General features: G+C 38.3%; 1 protein-coding gene across 4 annotated transcripts in view; it reads right to left on the bottom strand.

Moving 5' to 3' along the window:
* kri1 (KRI1 homolog) overlaps nucleotides 1-14,561 on the bottom strand; it is a 79,889-nt gene that overhangs the window by 48,273 nt on the left and 17,055 nt on the right. For all 4 annotated transcript variants that reach the window (XM_063036017.1, XM_063036019.1, XM_063036016.1 and 1 more), the window contains exons 4-5: nucleotides 11,600-11,705; nucleotides 11,150-11,201 (exon numbers count right to left, since the gene is read on the bottom strand). In XM_063036017.1, coding sequence (XP_062892087.1) covers nucleotides 11,150-11,201; nucleotides 11,600-11,705 — 158 coding nt within the window. The remainder of the gene's footprint in view (nucleotides 1-11,149; nucleotides 11,202-11,599; nucleotides 11,706-14,561) is intronic.

The following is a 14,561-nucleotide window of genomic DNA, read 5'->3' as shown; positions in this document are numbered from 1 at the left end:
TGTAGAGTCACAAGGGAAAATGAAGTTCATTCAAGTATATCCCACTAAACATCTTATTACTTTAAGGATGCTATGTTATTGCAAACTACTGTTGAGCCTCTACCTTTGGAAATGGAGAGGATAACTAAAGAAAAAAAGTGGGAGAAAAGAGTAAAGCTAATTTTTTCTTCTCCTTCCAACTCTAATGCAAAGGGATCTAGGGTTCTTCATGCATTAAATTGAAGGCTTGGGCAAGATAGAGAAAACAGCTAGAAATGTTAATGGAATTTTGGTCTTTATTGAAAAAGTATGGAGTATACAAATAGGAAAAATTGCAATGCAATGTTACAGACTACCTGAACTTTGGCACGTAGCTTTGGTCCCACTATTTACAGAAGGATAGATTCAGATTCAGTCTAGTATTGTGCAATGAAATTCCTTGTTCATGTGAAGCGAGTAGTGGAGATGTGTAGAGATATACTGGATGATTCCTTGCATGAAGGGGTTGATGGATGAAGAGAGGTTGAGAGGTAATATTTTTGAAACACACAGGATTCTGAGGGAAGATTGTGATTGCTGGGTGTATGTTTCCCCTAATGAACGAAGACATGATAAAAGTGCTCAAAATCATTATGGGTACAAGTAAGGTGGATGCCAGCTGCTACTTCAAAATTAATCTATCAATGAGGTCACGGGGCCATTGGTGGAGACTGGTTAAAAGGAGATTTCAGTCTAGCATCAGGAAGCTTTTCTTTACAGAGCGAGTTGTGGACACATGGAACAAACTACCTAGTTGTGTAGTTGAGAGTTGTACCTTAGAGACTTTCAAATCTAAATCCGATAGTTATTTCAACAGGCCATGAATAGGAATTTGGCAAGCTTTGTTGGGCCAAATACTTGTCAAAAACTTTCTAATGTTCTAATGGAGGTGTCTATAACTAGGGCGCACGCTTTCAGAATACAGGGTTGCTCATTTAAGATAAGGGGGGAATTTCATTCCTCAGAGGTTTGTAATTCTTTAGTATTCACTACCTTAGACACCTGTAAAGGTGGAGTGTCTGAACATATTAAGGCAAAGACTGACAGTTTCTTTAACTTCAAGACAGTCAAGAGATTTGGGAAGAATCAGAAAGTGGTATTCATGTCAGGTTTTTGCTGAAAGGCAAAGTAGACTTGAGGGGTCAACTGGGCTACTCCTGTTGTTTATAGAGCATAGAACATTACAGCACAGTACAGGCCCTTCAGCTCACCTTAAGACATGTGAGCAGAATTAGGCCATTCATCCCATCGAGTATGCTCTACCATTCCATCATGGCTGATCCCAGATCCCACTCAACCCCATACACGTGTCTTTTCGCCATATCCTTTGGTGTCCTGACTGATCAGGAGACAATCAACTTGCGCCTTAAATATACCAATGGACTTGGCCTCCACTGCAGTCTGTGGCAGAGCTTCCACAGATTCACTAATCTCTGGTGGAAAAAAAAATCCTCCTTACCTCTGTTCCAAAAGGTCGCCCTCAATTTTGAGTCGGTGCCCTATAATTCTGGATACCCCCTCCATAGGAAACATCATCTCCGTATCCACCTTATCTAGTCCTTTCATCATTCGGTAGGTAGATCCCCACACGTTCTTCTAAATTCCAGTGAGTACAGGCCCAAAGCTGCCAAATGCTCCTCACATGTTAACCCCTTCATTCCCAGAATTATCTTCGTGAACCTCCTCTAGGCTCTCTCCAATGACAACACATCCTTTCTGAGACATGGAGCCCAAAACTGTTGACAATACTCCAATTGCAACCTGACCAGTGTCTTATAAAGCCTCAGCATTATCCCCTTCCTTTTATATTTTATTCCCCTTGAAATAAATGCCAACATTGTATTTGCTTTCTTACCATATTTCAACCTGTAAATTAATCTGCTGGGAATCTTGCACAAGGACTCCCAAGTCTCTCTGCACCTCTGATGTTTTAAACTTCTCCTTATTCAGATAATAGTCTGCACTATTATTCTATTTACCAAAATGCATTATCACATATTTCCCAATACTATATTCCATCTGCCACTTCTTTTCCCACTCTTCCGCTTTGTCACTAGTCCTGCTGCAATCGCATTGCTTCCTACCCTCCACCTGTCTTCATATCATCCACAAGCTTTGCCACAAAGTCATTAACTAAATTATTGACAAACAATGTGAAAAGTAGTGGTCTCAATACTGACCCCTGAGGCACATCACTAGTCACTGGCAGTCAAACAGAAAAGGCCCCCTTTATTCCCAGTCACTGCCTCTTGCCTGTCAGCTGTTCCTCTATCCATGCCAGCACCCTTCCTGTAACACCATAGGATTTTATCTTGTTAAGCAGCCTTATGTGTGCCACCTTATCAAATGCCTTCTGAAAATGACATCCACTGTCTCTCTTTTGTCCATCCTGCTTGTTACTTCCTCGATTTGTCAGGCAAGATTCCTCCTTACAGAAACCATGCTGATTTTGACTTATTTTATCATTAGTCTCCAAGTACCCCAAAACCTCAGCCTTAATGATAGACTCAAATGCTTTCCCAACCACTGAAGTTAAGCTAACTGGCCTATAATTTCCTTTCTTTTGCCTTTTCCCCTTCTTAAAGAGTGGAATGACATTTGCAATCTTCCAGTCCTCCAGGACCATCCCAAAACCAAGTCGTCCTTGAAAGATCACGACCAAGGCATCTGTTATCTCTTCAGCAAACTCTCTCAGTCCATCTAGCCCAGGTGACCTGTCTACCTTAAGACGCTTCAGTTTGCCTAGCAGTTTTTCCTTTGTAATAGCAATGGCACTCACTCCTACTCCCTGACACTCACAGACCTCTGCACACTGCTAGTATCTACGACAAGGAAGACAGATGCAAAGTACCCATTAAGTTCATCTGTCATTTCTTTGTCCCCTATTACTACCTCACCAGCATCATTTTCCAGTGGTCCAATATCAACTCTCACTTCCCTTTTACTCTTTATATAACTGAGAAAAACCTTTAGTATCTTGCTTTATATCATTGGCTAGTTTGTCCTTATATTTCATTTTTTCTCTTCTTATAGCTTTTTTTAGTTGTCTTTTGTTGGATTTTAAAAGCTTCCTAATCATCCAACTTCCCACTCACTTTTGCTACTTTATTTGCCCTTTCCTTGGCTTTTATGCAGTCCTTAACTTCCCTTGTCAGCCACAGTTGCCTACCCCAGCCATTTGAGAACTTCTTCCTCTGTGAAGCAGATCTATCCTACACCTTGTGAACTATTCCCGGAAACTTCAGCCAAATCTGCTCTGCCATCATCCCTGACAGTACCTCCTCCAATCCACTTAGGCAGGCTCCTCTCTCATGCCTCTGTAATTCTCGTTATTCCATTGCAATACTGATACATGTGACTTATGCTTTCTCCTCTCAAATTGCAGTATGAATCAACCATATTATGACCACTACCTCCTAAGGGTTCTTTTACATTCCGCACCCTAATAACATCTGAGTTATCAAACAACACCCAATCTAAGATAGCCTTTCCCAGAATAGGAAATTCTGTACAACAGTACAGTACAAGCCGTTCCAAAAAGCCACCTCATAAGCATTCAACAAATTCCCTCTCTTGCGATCTGCCTGCAACCTGATTTTCCCAATCCCCTTGCATATTGAAGTCCTCCATGACAATTACATTATTACCCTTATTACATGCCTTTTCCAGCTCCCTGTGTAATCTAAACCCTGAATTTTGGCTACTATTTGGAGGCCTATATACGATTCCCATAGTGGTTTATTTACCCTTGAAGTTTCTGAACTCTACCCAATATTCACGTTCTCTGACCCCACATCACCCCTTTCTTTTTTTTTCTTTTTTTTTTTCTTTTTAAATCTTTTTATTAAGTAAGTATACAAAAAAGGTAAGCCATATAAACATTAATACAATGTTAAAGTATAATAAAATTCCAAAAGATAACAATACCAAAAAGAAAATACTACAAACAATGTAATTTAAGCATAAGAAACCAAGATAACATAATAGTATACTAAATTTTATATATATCAATGGAAAAAAAAGAAAAAAAAACCCCAAAAAAAAAACCCACCGTGCAGCTAACTAAAAGCAAAGCAAAGCAATGGGCTAACTTGAAACCAAACAGAGTTAAACTTAAAATCACGTCCTCAATCCCGACCTCCATTATAACAGTGAAAAAAAAACAAGAAGGGTAAATATTACATTAAATGAAAATATCGAATAAAAGGTCCCCAAATCTGTTCAAATTTAAATGAAGAATCATAAAGGTTACTTCTAATTTTCTCCAAATTCAAACATAAAATCGTCTGAGAAAACCAAAAAAAGGTAGTTGGAGCATTAAGCTCTTTCCAATGTTGTAAAATACATCTTTTCGGCATTAAAGTAAGAAATGCAATCATTCTACGGGCTGAAGGGGAAAGATTACTAGAAATTTTAGATAGTCCAAAGATAGCAGTAATAGGGTGAGGAGAGATATCTATATTTAATACCTTAGAAATAATATTGAAAATATCTCTCCAAAAAGTTTCCAAAGTAGGGCAAGACCAAAACATATGAGTTAAAGAGGCTATCTGCCCCGAACATCTATCACAGAAAGGATTAATATGCGAATAAAAACGCGCTAACTTATCTTTGGACATATGTGCTCTATGAACCACTTTAAATTGAATTAGGGAATATTTAGCACAAATAGAGGAAGTATTAACTAATTGTAAAATCTGCCCCCAATCATCCACAGAAATGGTAAGCCCCAATTCCTGTTCCCAATCTACCCTAATCTTATCAAATGGAGCTTTCCTAAGTTTCATAATAATATTATAAATCATAGCCGATGCACCTTTCTGACATGGATTAAGGTTAATTATCGAATCTAAAATATATATAGGAGGAAGCATTGGAAAGGAAGAAAGTATAGTACTTAGGAAATTTCTAACTTGTAAATATCTAAAAAAATGTATTCTTGATAAGTTATATTTATTAGATAATTGTTCAAAAGACATAAGGGAACCATCTAAAAATAAATCCAAAAACCGTAAAATACCCTTAGTCTTCCAAGTTTGAAAAGCGCGATCCGTAAAAGAGGGAGGAAAAAATATGTTACCTAAAATAGGAATCGCTAACCCGAATTGATTAAGATCAAAAAATTTTCTGAATTGAAACCAAATGCGCAAAGCATATTTAACTATCGGGTTAGAGACCTGCTTAAGGCGTTTCGAATCAAAAGGAAGAGAGGAACCTAAAATAGAACCAAGTGTATAACCCTGAACAGATTGTAATTCCAATGCTACCCATTTAGGAATAGATAGTATGTCCCGGTCAAGTAACCAAAATTTCATATGTCGAATATTAATAGCCCAATAATAAAATCTAAAGTTAGGTAATGCTAAACCTCCATCTCTCTTAGCTTTCTGTAAATGTATTTTACCCAGTCTCGGATTCTTATTCTGCCAAATAAATGAAGAAATTTTAGAGTCAACTTTATCAAAAAAAGATTTAGGAACGAAAATTGGTAATGCCTGAAACACATATAAAAATTTTGGCAAAAAAAACATCTTAACCGCATTAATACGACCAATCAAAGTTAAATATAAGGGAAACCATTTAGATGAAAGTTGAGTAATATGGTCTATTAATGGTAAAAAGTTAGTCTTAAATAAATCTTTATGTTTACAAGTAATTTTAATCCCAAGATATGAAAAGTAATTATTAATCAATTTAAATGGAAATTTATAATATAAGGGAAGATGTTTATTAATCGGAAAAAGTTCACTCTTACTAAGATTTAATTTATAACCTGAGAAAAGACCAAATTGTGCTAATAACTCTAAAACAGCAGGAATGGATCTCTCAGGATTAGAAATATATAAAAGTAAATCATCAGCATAGAGTGATAATTTATGGGACTTTAATCCCCGAGTTATCCCAGTAATATTTGAAGATTCTCGAATAGCAATTGCAAGAGGTTCTAATGCAATATCAAGTAATAGGGGACTAAGAGGACAGCCTTGTCGAGTACCACGAAAGAGAGGAAAAAAAGGTGAGTTTAAAGAGTTAGTACGAACCGAGGCTACAGGGGAGTGATATAACAGTTTAATCCAGGATATAAATTTCAAGCTAAAATTAAACATTTCAAGCACCTTAAATAAATAAGGCCATTCTACTCTATCAAAAGCTTTCTCGGCATCTAAAGAAATAACACACTCAGGAACATTTTGTGAGGGAGTATAAACGATATTTAACAATGTACGAATATTATAAAAAGAGTAACGACCTTTAATAAAACCCGTTTGGTCTTCCGAAATAATAGAAGGAAGTACTTTTTCTAGTCTATTTGCTAATAACTTAGAAAAAACTTTAGAATCAACATTTAATAAAGATATTGGTCTATAAGATGCACATTGAGCAGGGTCTTTATCCTTCTTTAGTATTAAAGAAATTGATGCTCTATTAAAAGATTCCGGAAGTTTACCAAGTTTCAAAGAAGCCTCAAAAACCTTATAGAGCCAAGGAATCAATAAAGAAGCAAAACATTTATAAAATTCAACGGTAAACCCATCAGGGCCAGGAGCTTTCCCCAGATTCATAGAAAAAATAACATTCTTAATCTCATCCATTGTAATGGAAGTATCTAATAAAGAAGACATATCCTGTGAAATCTGAGGGAAGTCTAACTTATCTAAAAAATCATTCATATATTTAGAATCTCGAGGAGACTCTGATTGATATAAAGAAGAATAAAAATCACAAAAGGTTTGATTAATCCCCACATGATCCAATATCAATCGATCATTTTGGTTATAAATCTGATTGATTTGAGATTTAACATAATTAGATTTCAATTGATTAGCCAGCAGCTTGCCAATTTTATCACTGTGAACATAAAAATCACTTCTTGTTTTCTTTAATTGGTTTACAATCGAGGACGAGAGTAGTAAACTGTGTTCCATTTGAAGTTCAGTTCTTTGTTTGTATAGCTCCTCAGAAGGAGCCATAACATATTTCTTATCAATTTCTTTAATCTTGTCCAGAATTGCCATCTCCTCCTGCTTCTGTTTCTTCCTCAAAGCAACGGAATACGAAATAATCTGACCCCGAATATAGGCTTTAAAAGTGTCCCAAAGAGTGTTAACCGAAATATCTTCTGTATGGTTAATTGTAAAAAAAAGCTCAATCTGTTCATTCATAAAATTAACAAAGTCCGAGTCCTGAAGCAACAGCGAATTAAAACGCCATTGTCTATTGTTTGGTATATTGGCCATAATTTTAATAGAAAGCTTAAGTGGAGCATGATCCGAAATGGTTATAGAATCATAATCACATTTAATCACTGAAGGAATGAGAGGAGAATCAATGAAAAAATAATCAATTCTTGAATAGGAATGATGAACATGTGAAAAGAAGGAAAAATCTTTTTCCTGAGGATGCAGAAAACGCCAAATGTCCGTCGACCCAGAATCAGAAAGGAAAAAATTAATCAAATTTGCAGATTTATTAGGTAAAGTCCGTAAAGGAGCCGAACGGTCCAAAGCTGGAGATAAACAGGTATTAAGATCTCCGCCCCAAATCAATGAAAACTCGTTCAAATTCGGAAACTGATCAAACAATGATTTATAAAATTCCGGACAATCCATATTAGGAGCATAAACATTAACCAAAACTACTTTTTTATTAAATAGTAAACCACTAACCAATAAAAATCTACCATTCGGATCAGAGATAATATCCTGTTGTATAAAAGTAACTGAGGAATCTATAAAAATAGAGACGCCTCGAATCTTAGCATTGGAGTTCGAATGAAATTGTTGTCCCTTCCAGAATTTGAAAAAACGTAGTCTGTCCCCCCTCCGTACATGGGTCTCTTGTAAAAATAAAATTTGTGCTTTAAGTCTCCGGAACACTTTAAAAACTTTTTTCCTTTTAATAGGATGATTAAGACCATTAGTATTCCAGGAGACAAAATTAATAATAGACTCCATAAATCCTAAAGTCAACCCACAACAAGGAGGATTGACAATAGGCGCGACCCACAAACCCGGAGAGGAAACAGAACATACAAAAGATACCGGGGAAAAGGACGCAACCAGTACTTCAATAATGTATATAGCCCAAAGAGAAACAAACTAAAACGTGAAGCCCCTCCCACCACCCCCCACCCCAAGACCCCAAGGCAAAATCTAAAGCAGACCCGCCAGAAAGAAGCAAGCGCTAAAACTACCCCCATGACTTCCGGTATACGCTCCCTAAAAAAAAGGTATAAATATAAAAAGGATCAGCTAATTGTAAAACAGTAAAAAAATAAGTAAAAAAAAGTTAGCTCAATTAAAATACACACAGAACAGAACAAAAGCCGGAAAATATATATTAAAAAAAAACCACAATAAACCTCAAACTCATGAATAGACACAGCAACAAAAAAAAAATAGGATTATTAACATAAAGTGATTATAAAAAACAAAACAGAATAAAATTTAAAAAAACTACAAAATTTAAGGCCGCACAGGAAATACGTAAGATGACAAAAGGGAAGTAACCACCCAGAATCCCCTGGGAAAAGAAAGAAATGACGCAGTTAAAAAGAAAGTTTAGCAGCCATATTAAGAAATCAAAAGTAAACTTTTCTGCCCAAATAGGGCACAGAAAAGTTAAAACCAACCAATTCACAGCCTCCGATCAACGGAGATAATTAAAAAAAAGGCAATTAAGATGTTGAAGATGAAAGTTGATCCAGATAACTCTGGGCATCCGATGGAGAATCAAAAAAACGAAGGGCTCCATCTAACATGCGAATCCTTAGACGTGCAGGGTACAGCAGCGCTGGTCTTAAATCCATCTTATAGAATTCCGACATCACGGATCTGTAACGGACCCGTTGGTCCCAGATTGGTTTACTGAAATCTTCCACGAATCGGAACTTAAGATCCGAAAAATCAATGAAACCTTTAGATCGAGCGAATCGAAACAGTCTCTCCTTGTCTTGAAAATAATGAAAACGTAAAATAACATGCCTAGGTCTATCTGACCTAGACGAGTATGATGGGATTCTGTGAACACGATCCAGTAGCGGTGGTTGGTCAGGAAATACAGTAGGGAATGCATCTTTTAAAAGTTGAGAGAAATATTTCATGGGGTTATTGGCTTCAACAGCTTCCCTCACGCCAATCATTCGTAAATTCTGCCGTCGCATTCTAGATTCCAAGTCAGAGTTTTTAAAAGTCAAAAAGTCAAGTTTCTTCTTCATTACATTAATTGTTTCTTCGATTTTCCCCATCTTAAGCTCACGTTGTTGCGCGAATTTTTGAAGATCAGATATAGCCGACTGATGTTCCGCAATACATGTTTGCATCTTATCAATTAAATCGGCAATTTTCTGGAAATTAGTTGAGATTTCCGTATGAATCAGGTCTTTAACAGAGCCTACAATTTCCGTACGAATCATCTCCCTAACAGAGGTTGAAATTTCCCTCTGAATTAACTCCGATATCGCTTTCAAAGTCACCGGTGATTCAGTCGGGGGGAGATCCGTAGCTTTCGGTTTAACCGGAGGTTTACCATCCTTGCCGTTTTTCCCGTTCTTAGACATAGCAGATCTAAGTATCATCCAATTGTCAGAGAATTCAGTTTAATTCAAAGTATTGTAAAAATTGATGCCTTAATGGTTAATTAAAGTATAGCTGACCATAGAGAAAAAAAACTCAGAGGTAATGGAGCGAGTCAAGAACGCGACTTCACTCCATGAGCGCTACCGGAAGTCTCATCACCCCTTTCTAAAGATGTAATTCCAACTTTTACCAATAAGGACACAGCATCGCCTATGCCTTCCTCCCTGCCCTTTCTATACAAAGTATATCCTTTGATGTTAAGCTCCCAACTATGGCATTCCTTCAGCCATGACTCAGTGATGCCCACAGCGTCATACCAACCAATCTCTAATTGTGCTATGAATTTGTCCACCTTATTCCAAATGCCACATGCATTTAAATACTGCACCTTCAGTCCTGCATTCTTCGCCCTTTTGAATTTTGCCTCTGTGGTATGATTTAACTCTTTGCTCTTTCTGCATTTGTACCCTTCCTTGTCCTTCCTTACATCCATGTTACATCCATCATGTACTTGCAAACCTGCTGGGTCACCTTCAATTCTATCATACTGGTTCCCATCCTCCTGCTTATTTAGTTTAAACCACTAGTTTAAACAGCTCTAGTAAACCTGCCCCAATGATATTGGCCCTCCTTAGATTCAAGTGCAACCCATCCTTTTCGTACAGGCCCCAAAAGAGATCCTAATTATCTAGAAATCTGAAATCCCTACCCCCGTTCCAATTCATCTGCCACCTCATCCTATTCCTATCCTGTCGTGTGGCACAGGAGCAATCCTGAGATTACTACCCTCGGGGTCCTGCTTCTCAGCTTCCTTCCTAACTCCCTGTACACTTACTTTTTTCAGGACCTCCTCCCTTTTTCTATTTATGTTGTTAGTACCAATATGTAGCACGACTTCTGATTGCTCACCTTCCCTTTTCAGGATATTGTGGACGCATTCAGAGACATCGCAGACCCTGGCACCTGGAAGGCAAGCTACCATCCGTGTTTCCTTTTCACGTCCACAGAATTGCCTACCTATCCCTCTGACTACAGAGTCCCCTATTACTGCTGCCATCCTTTTCAGCTCCCTACCCTCCTGAGCCACGGGGCCAGGCTCAGTGCCAGAGGAATGAAGTTGTGCAGACCCTTTAACCTACTTTAAGATCATCCTAACCCTTCCCTGCTATATTTTCTGTATTTCTGTATAAAAATAGCCCTCCATTTTTCTGTATTCCATGTGCCATAAGGTTTCTTATGTCCAGCTTTGTAAGCCTGATGGTGGGAAATGGAGTAAGCAGCCAGCCTACACAAGCCCAGGATAACAGCTGTTCCGGGAAAATCCCTGCTGCTTCATAACAACTCAGCTAACTACCACTGGAAACATCCAGCCTCAGATCAAAATTCCAGAATGGATGGATTTCTGGTTGATCTCTCCTTTATCCCAATTCCAAGGTATAGGAAAAGCAAAAAGGTACTAACAAGTCACAGAACTAACAGGAGGCACACTTATAACTTCATGCCCCAATAACTGGCAAAAGACAGACTCAGAAAGTTACATATAGTCCTCCTACCTCTATGTTAGTTCTTGTTTCGTCCCCATCACTGTCTTCATCCTCATATTTCCTTTGTAATGAAGGAAACAACATTTGAAAAATGTAAAACTGCCATCACATTGCTCTGATTAGCTAAATCTTAATACGTGACACCTAAAAATTAACAAGCTTCACTCAATATGAATTAGTTTTTCAGTAGCAGAGTCAACTTTAACGCCACTGTCAGGAAGGAACTTCATCCCAAGGTACGGACAATGAACAAATAAACTGACAGAGGCCTGGCTAGATCATGCAAATTGGACAAAAAAATTCTTTACCAATGTTAAACAAATAAAGTGATTGTGCTCTTAACAAAATCCTGGAATCTGTGGCTTGGAATATGGTCAAGTTTATAAGTTCTTTAGTTTTAGAGAATAATGATGTATCCAGTGTTGTATCTATATTCATTGATATATTAAAATTACTTACCCTTCCTTTTCAAGAATGACCTTCCTTTCATAATCCTTCAGATACATTGGTTTTTGCTTTTTCTTTTTGTTTGTAGTTTTGCCCTTGTTGCCTTCTTTGCCATTGTCTGTTAAAAGACAACTTGGGATATTATCAATATAAACAAGAGATTCTATAATCCTTTCATAATCCTTCAGATACTTTGGTTTTCACTTTTTCTTTTTGTTTGTAGCTTTGTCCTTGCAGAAACAGGAAAGGGGGCAATAACTCTACTGGTGTTTTTTTTTATATAGATCCAACCCCCACATAGTAACAGAGACATCGAGGAGCAGATAGGGAGGTAGATTCTGGAATGGTGATGGATGATTTAACTTCCCTCATATTGACCGGCATCTCCTTAGAGCAAGGGGTTTGGATGGGGTGGAGTTTGTTACGTGTGTTCTGGGTTTCCTGACGCAATATGTAGGTAAGCCAACTCGAGAAGAGGCTGTACTTGAACTGAAATTGGGAAATGAACCTTGTCAGGAGTCAGATCTCTTGGTGGGAGAGCGTTTTGGAGGTAGTGATCACAACTCTCTCTCCTTTACCAGAGTGCTAGAGAGGGATAGGAGCAGACAATTTGGGAAAACATTAAAGTGGGATGGGGGAAAAATGATGGTGTTAGGCAGAAACCTGGGAGCATAAATTGGGAGCAGATGTATTTAAATTGGGAGCAGATGTTCTTAGGCAAATACACGGCAGAAATGTGGCAAATGTTCAGGGAACATTTGCATGGCGATCTGCAAAGGTTATGTTCCATTAAGGCAGGGAAAGGATGGTAGGATAAAAGAACCCTGGTTTACAAAGGATGTAGAACATCTAGTTAAGAAGAAAAGCTTATGAAAGGTTCAAGAAACTAAGTACTGTTAAAGCTTTAGAAAATTACAAGGTTGCCAGGAAGGAGCTTAAGAATGAAATTAGGAGAGCTAGAAGGGGCCATGAGAAGGCCTTGGTGAACAGGATTAAGGAAAACGCCAAAGTAAAGTGCGTGAAGAACAAGAGGATGAGCCATGTAAGAATAAGACCAATCAGGTGAGCTAGGGGAAACATGTGCATAGAGTCAGAGAAGGATGCAGTGGATGTAGCGTACAGTGGTATGCAAAAGCTTGGGCACCCCGGTCAAAATTTCTGTTACTGTGAATAGCGGGTAAAAGATGACCTGATTTTCAAAAGGCATAAAGTTAAAGATGACATATCTCTTTACTATTTTAAGCAAGATTACTTTTTTATTTCCATCTTTTACAGTTTCAAAATAACAAAAAAGGAAAAGGGCCCAAAGCAAAGTTTGGGCACCCTGCATGGTCAGTACTTAGTAACACTCCCTTCGCCAAGTATCACAGCTTGTAAACGCTTTCTGTAGCCAGTCTTTCAATTCTTGTTTGGGGGATTTTCACCCACTCTTCCTTGCAAAAGGCTTCTAGTTCTGTGAGATTCTTGGGCCGTCTTTGCACGCACTGCTCTTTTGAGGTCTATCCACAGATTTTTGATGATGTTTAAGTTGGGGGACTGTGAGGGCCATAGTAAAACCTTCAGCTTGCACCTCTTGAGGTAGTCCATTGTGGATTTTGAGGTGTGTTTTAGGATCATTATCCTGTTGTACAAGCCATTCTCTTTTCATCTTCAGCTTTTTTTTTTACAGACGGTGTGATGTTTGCTTCCAGAATTTGTTGGTATTTAATTGAATTCATTCTTCCCTCTACCAGTGAAATGTTCCCCGTGCCACTGGCTGCAACACAAGCCCAAAGCATGATCGATCCACCCCGTGCTTAACAGTTGGAGAGGGGTTCTTTTCATGAAATTCTGCACCCTTTTTTCTTCAAACATACCTTTGCTCATTGCGGCCAAAAAGTTCTATTTTAACTTCATCAGTCCACAGGACTTGTTTCCAAAATGCATCAGGCTTGTTTAGGTGTTCCTTTGCAAACTGCTGACACTGAATTTTGTGGTGAAGACGCAGGCAAGGTTTTCTTCTGATGACTCTTCCATGAAGGTCATATTTGTGCAGGTGTCCCTGCACAGTAGAACAGTGCACCACCACTCCAGAGTCTGCTAAATCTTCCTGAAGGTCTTTTGCAGTCAAACAGGGGTTTTGACTTGCATTTCTACTTATCCTACGAGCAGTTCTTTCAGAAAGTTTTCTTGGTCTTCCACACCTCAGCTTGACTTCCACCATTCCTGTTAACTGCCATTTCTTAATTACATTATGAACTGAGGAAATGGCTACTTGAAAGCACTTTGCTATCTTCTTATAGCCTTCTCCTGCTTTGTGGGCAACATTTATTTTAATTTTCAGAGTATTAGGCAGCTGCTTAGAGGAGCTGATTGTTGGGACAAGGTTTGAGGAGTCAGGGTATTTATAAAGCTTTGAAATTTGCTTCACCTGGCCTTTGCTAACAATGATTGTGAACAAGCCATAGCCCTGACAAGCTTGTTAAAGTCTGAGACCTTGGTAAAAGTTATCTGAGAGCTCAAATCTCCTGGGGTGCCCAAACTTTTGCATGGTGCTCCTTTCCCTTTTTCACTCTAAAATTGTACAAAACAAAAATAATACACTAATCTTGCTTAAAGTGTTGAAAAGAATGTTTCATCTTTAACATTATGACTTTTGGAGATCAGTTCATCTTCTACTCACTTAACTATTCACAGTAACAGAAATTTTGACCGGGGTGCCCAAACTTTTGCATACCACTGTATATGGATTTCAGTAAGGCATTTGATAAGGTTCCCCATGCAATTCATTCAGAAAGTAAGGAGACATGGGACCCAAGGAAGCCTTGCTTTGTGGATCCAGAATTGGCTTGCCACAGAAGGCAAAGGGTGGTTGTAGATGGCTCCTATTCTGCACGTGGTTGGTGACCAGTGGTGTTCCGCAGGGATCTGTTCTGGGACCCCCTCCTCTTTGTAATTTTTATAAATGACCAGGATGAGGAAGTACAAGGGTGTT

The sequence above is a fragment of the Mobula hypostoma genome, chromosome 29 (assembly GCF_963921235.1).
Source record: "Mobula hypostoma chromosome 29, sMobHyp1.1, whole genome shotgun sequence".
In the NCBI taxonomy this organism is placed as follows: domain Eukaryota; kingdom Metazoa; phylum Chordata; class Chondrichthyes; order Myliobatiformes; family Myliobatidae; genus Mobula; species Mobula hypostoma.
Note: the sequence above shows the minus strand (reverse complement) of the source record. Positions and strands in the feature narration are given on the sequence as shown.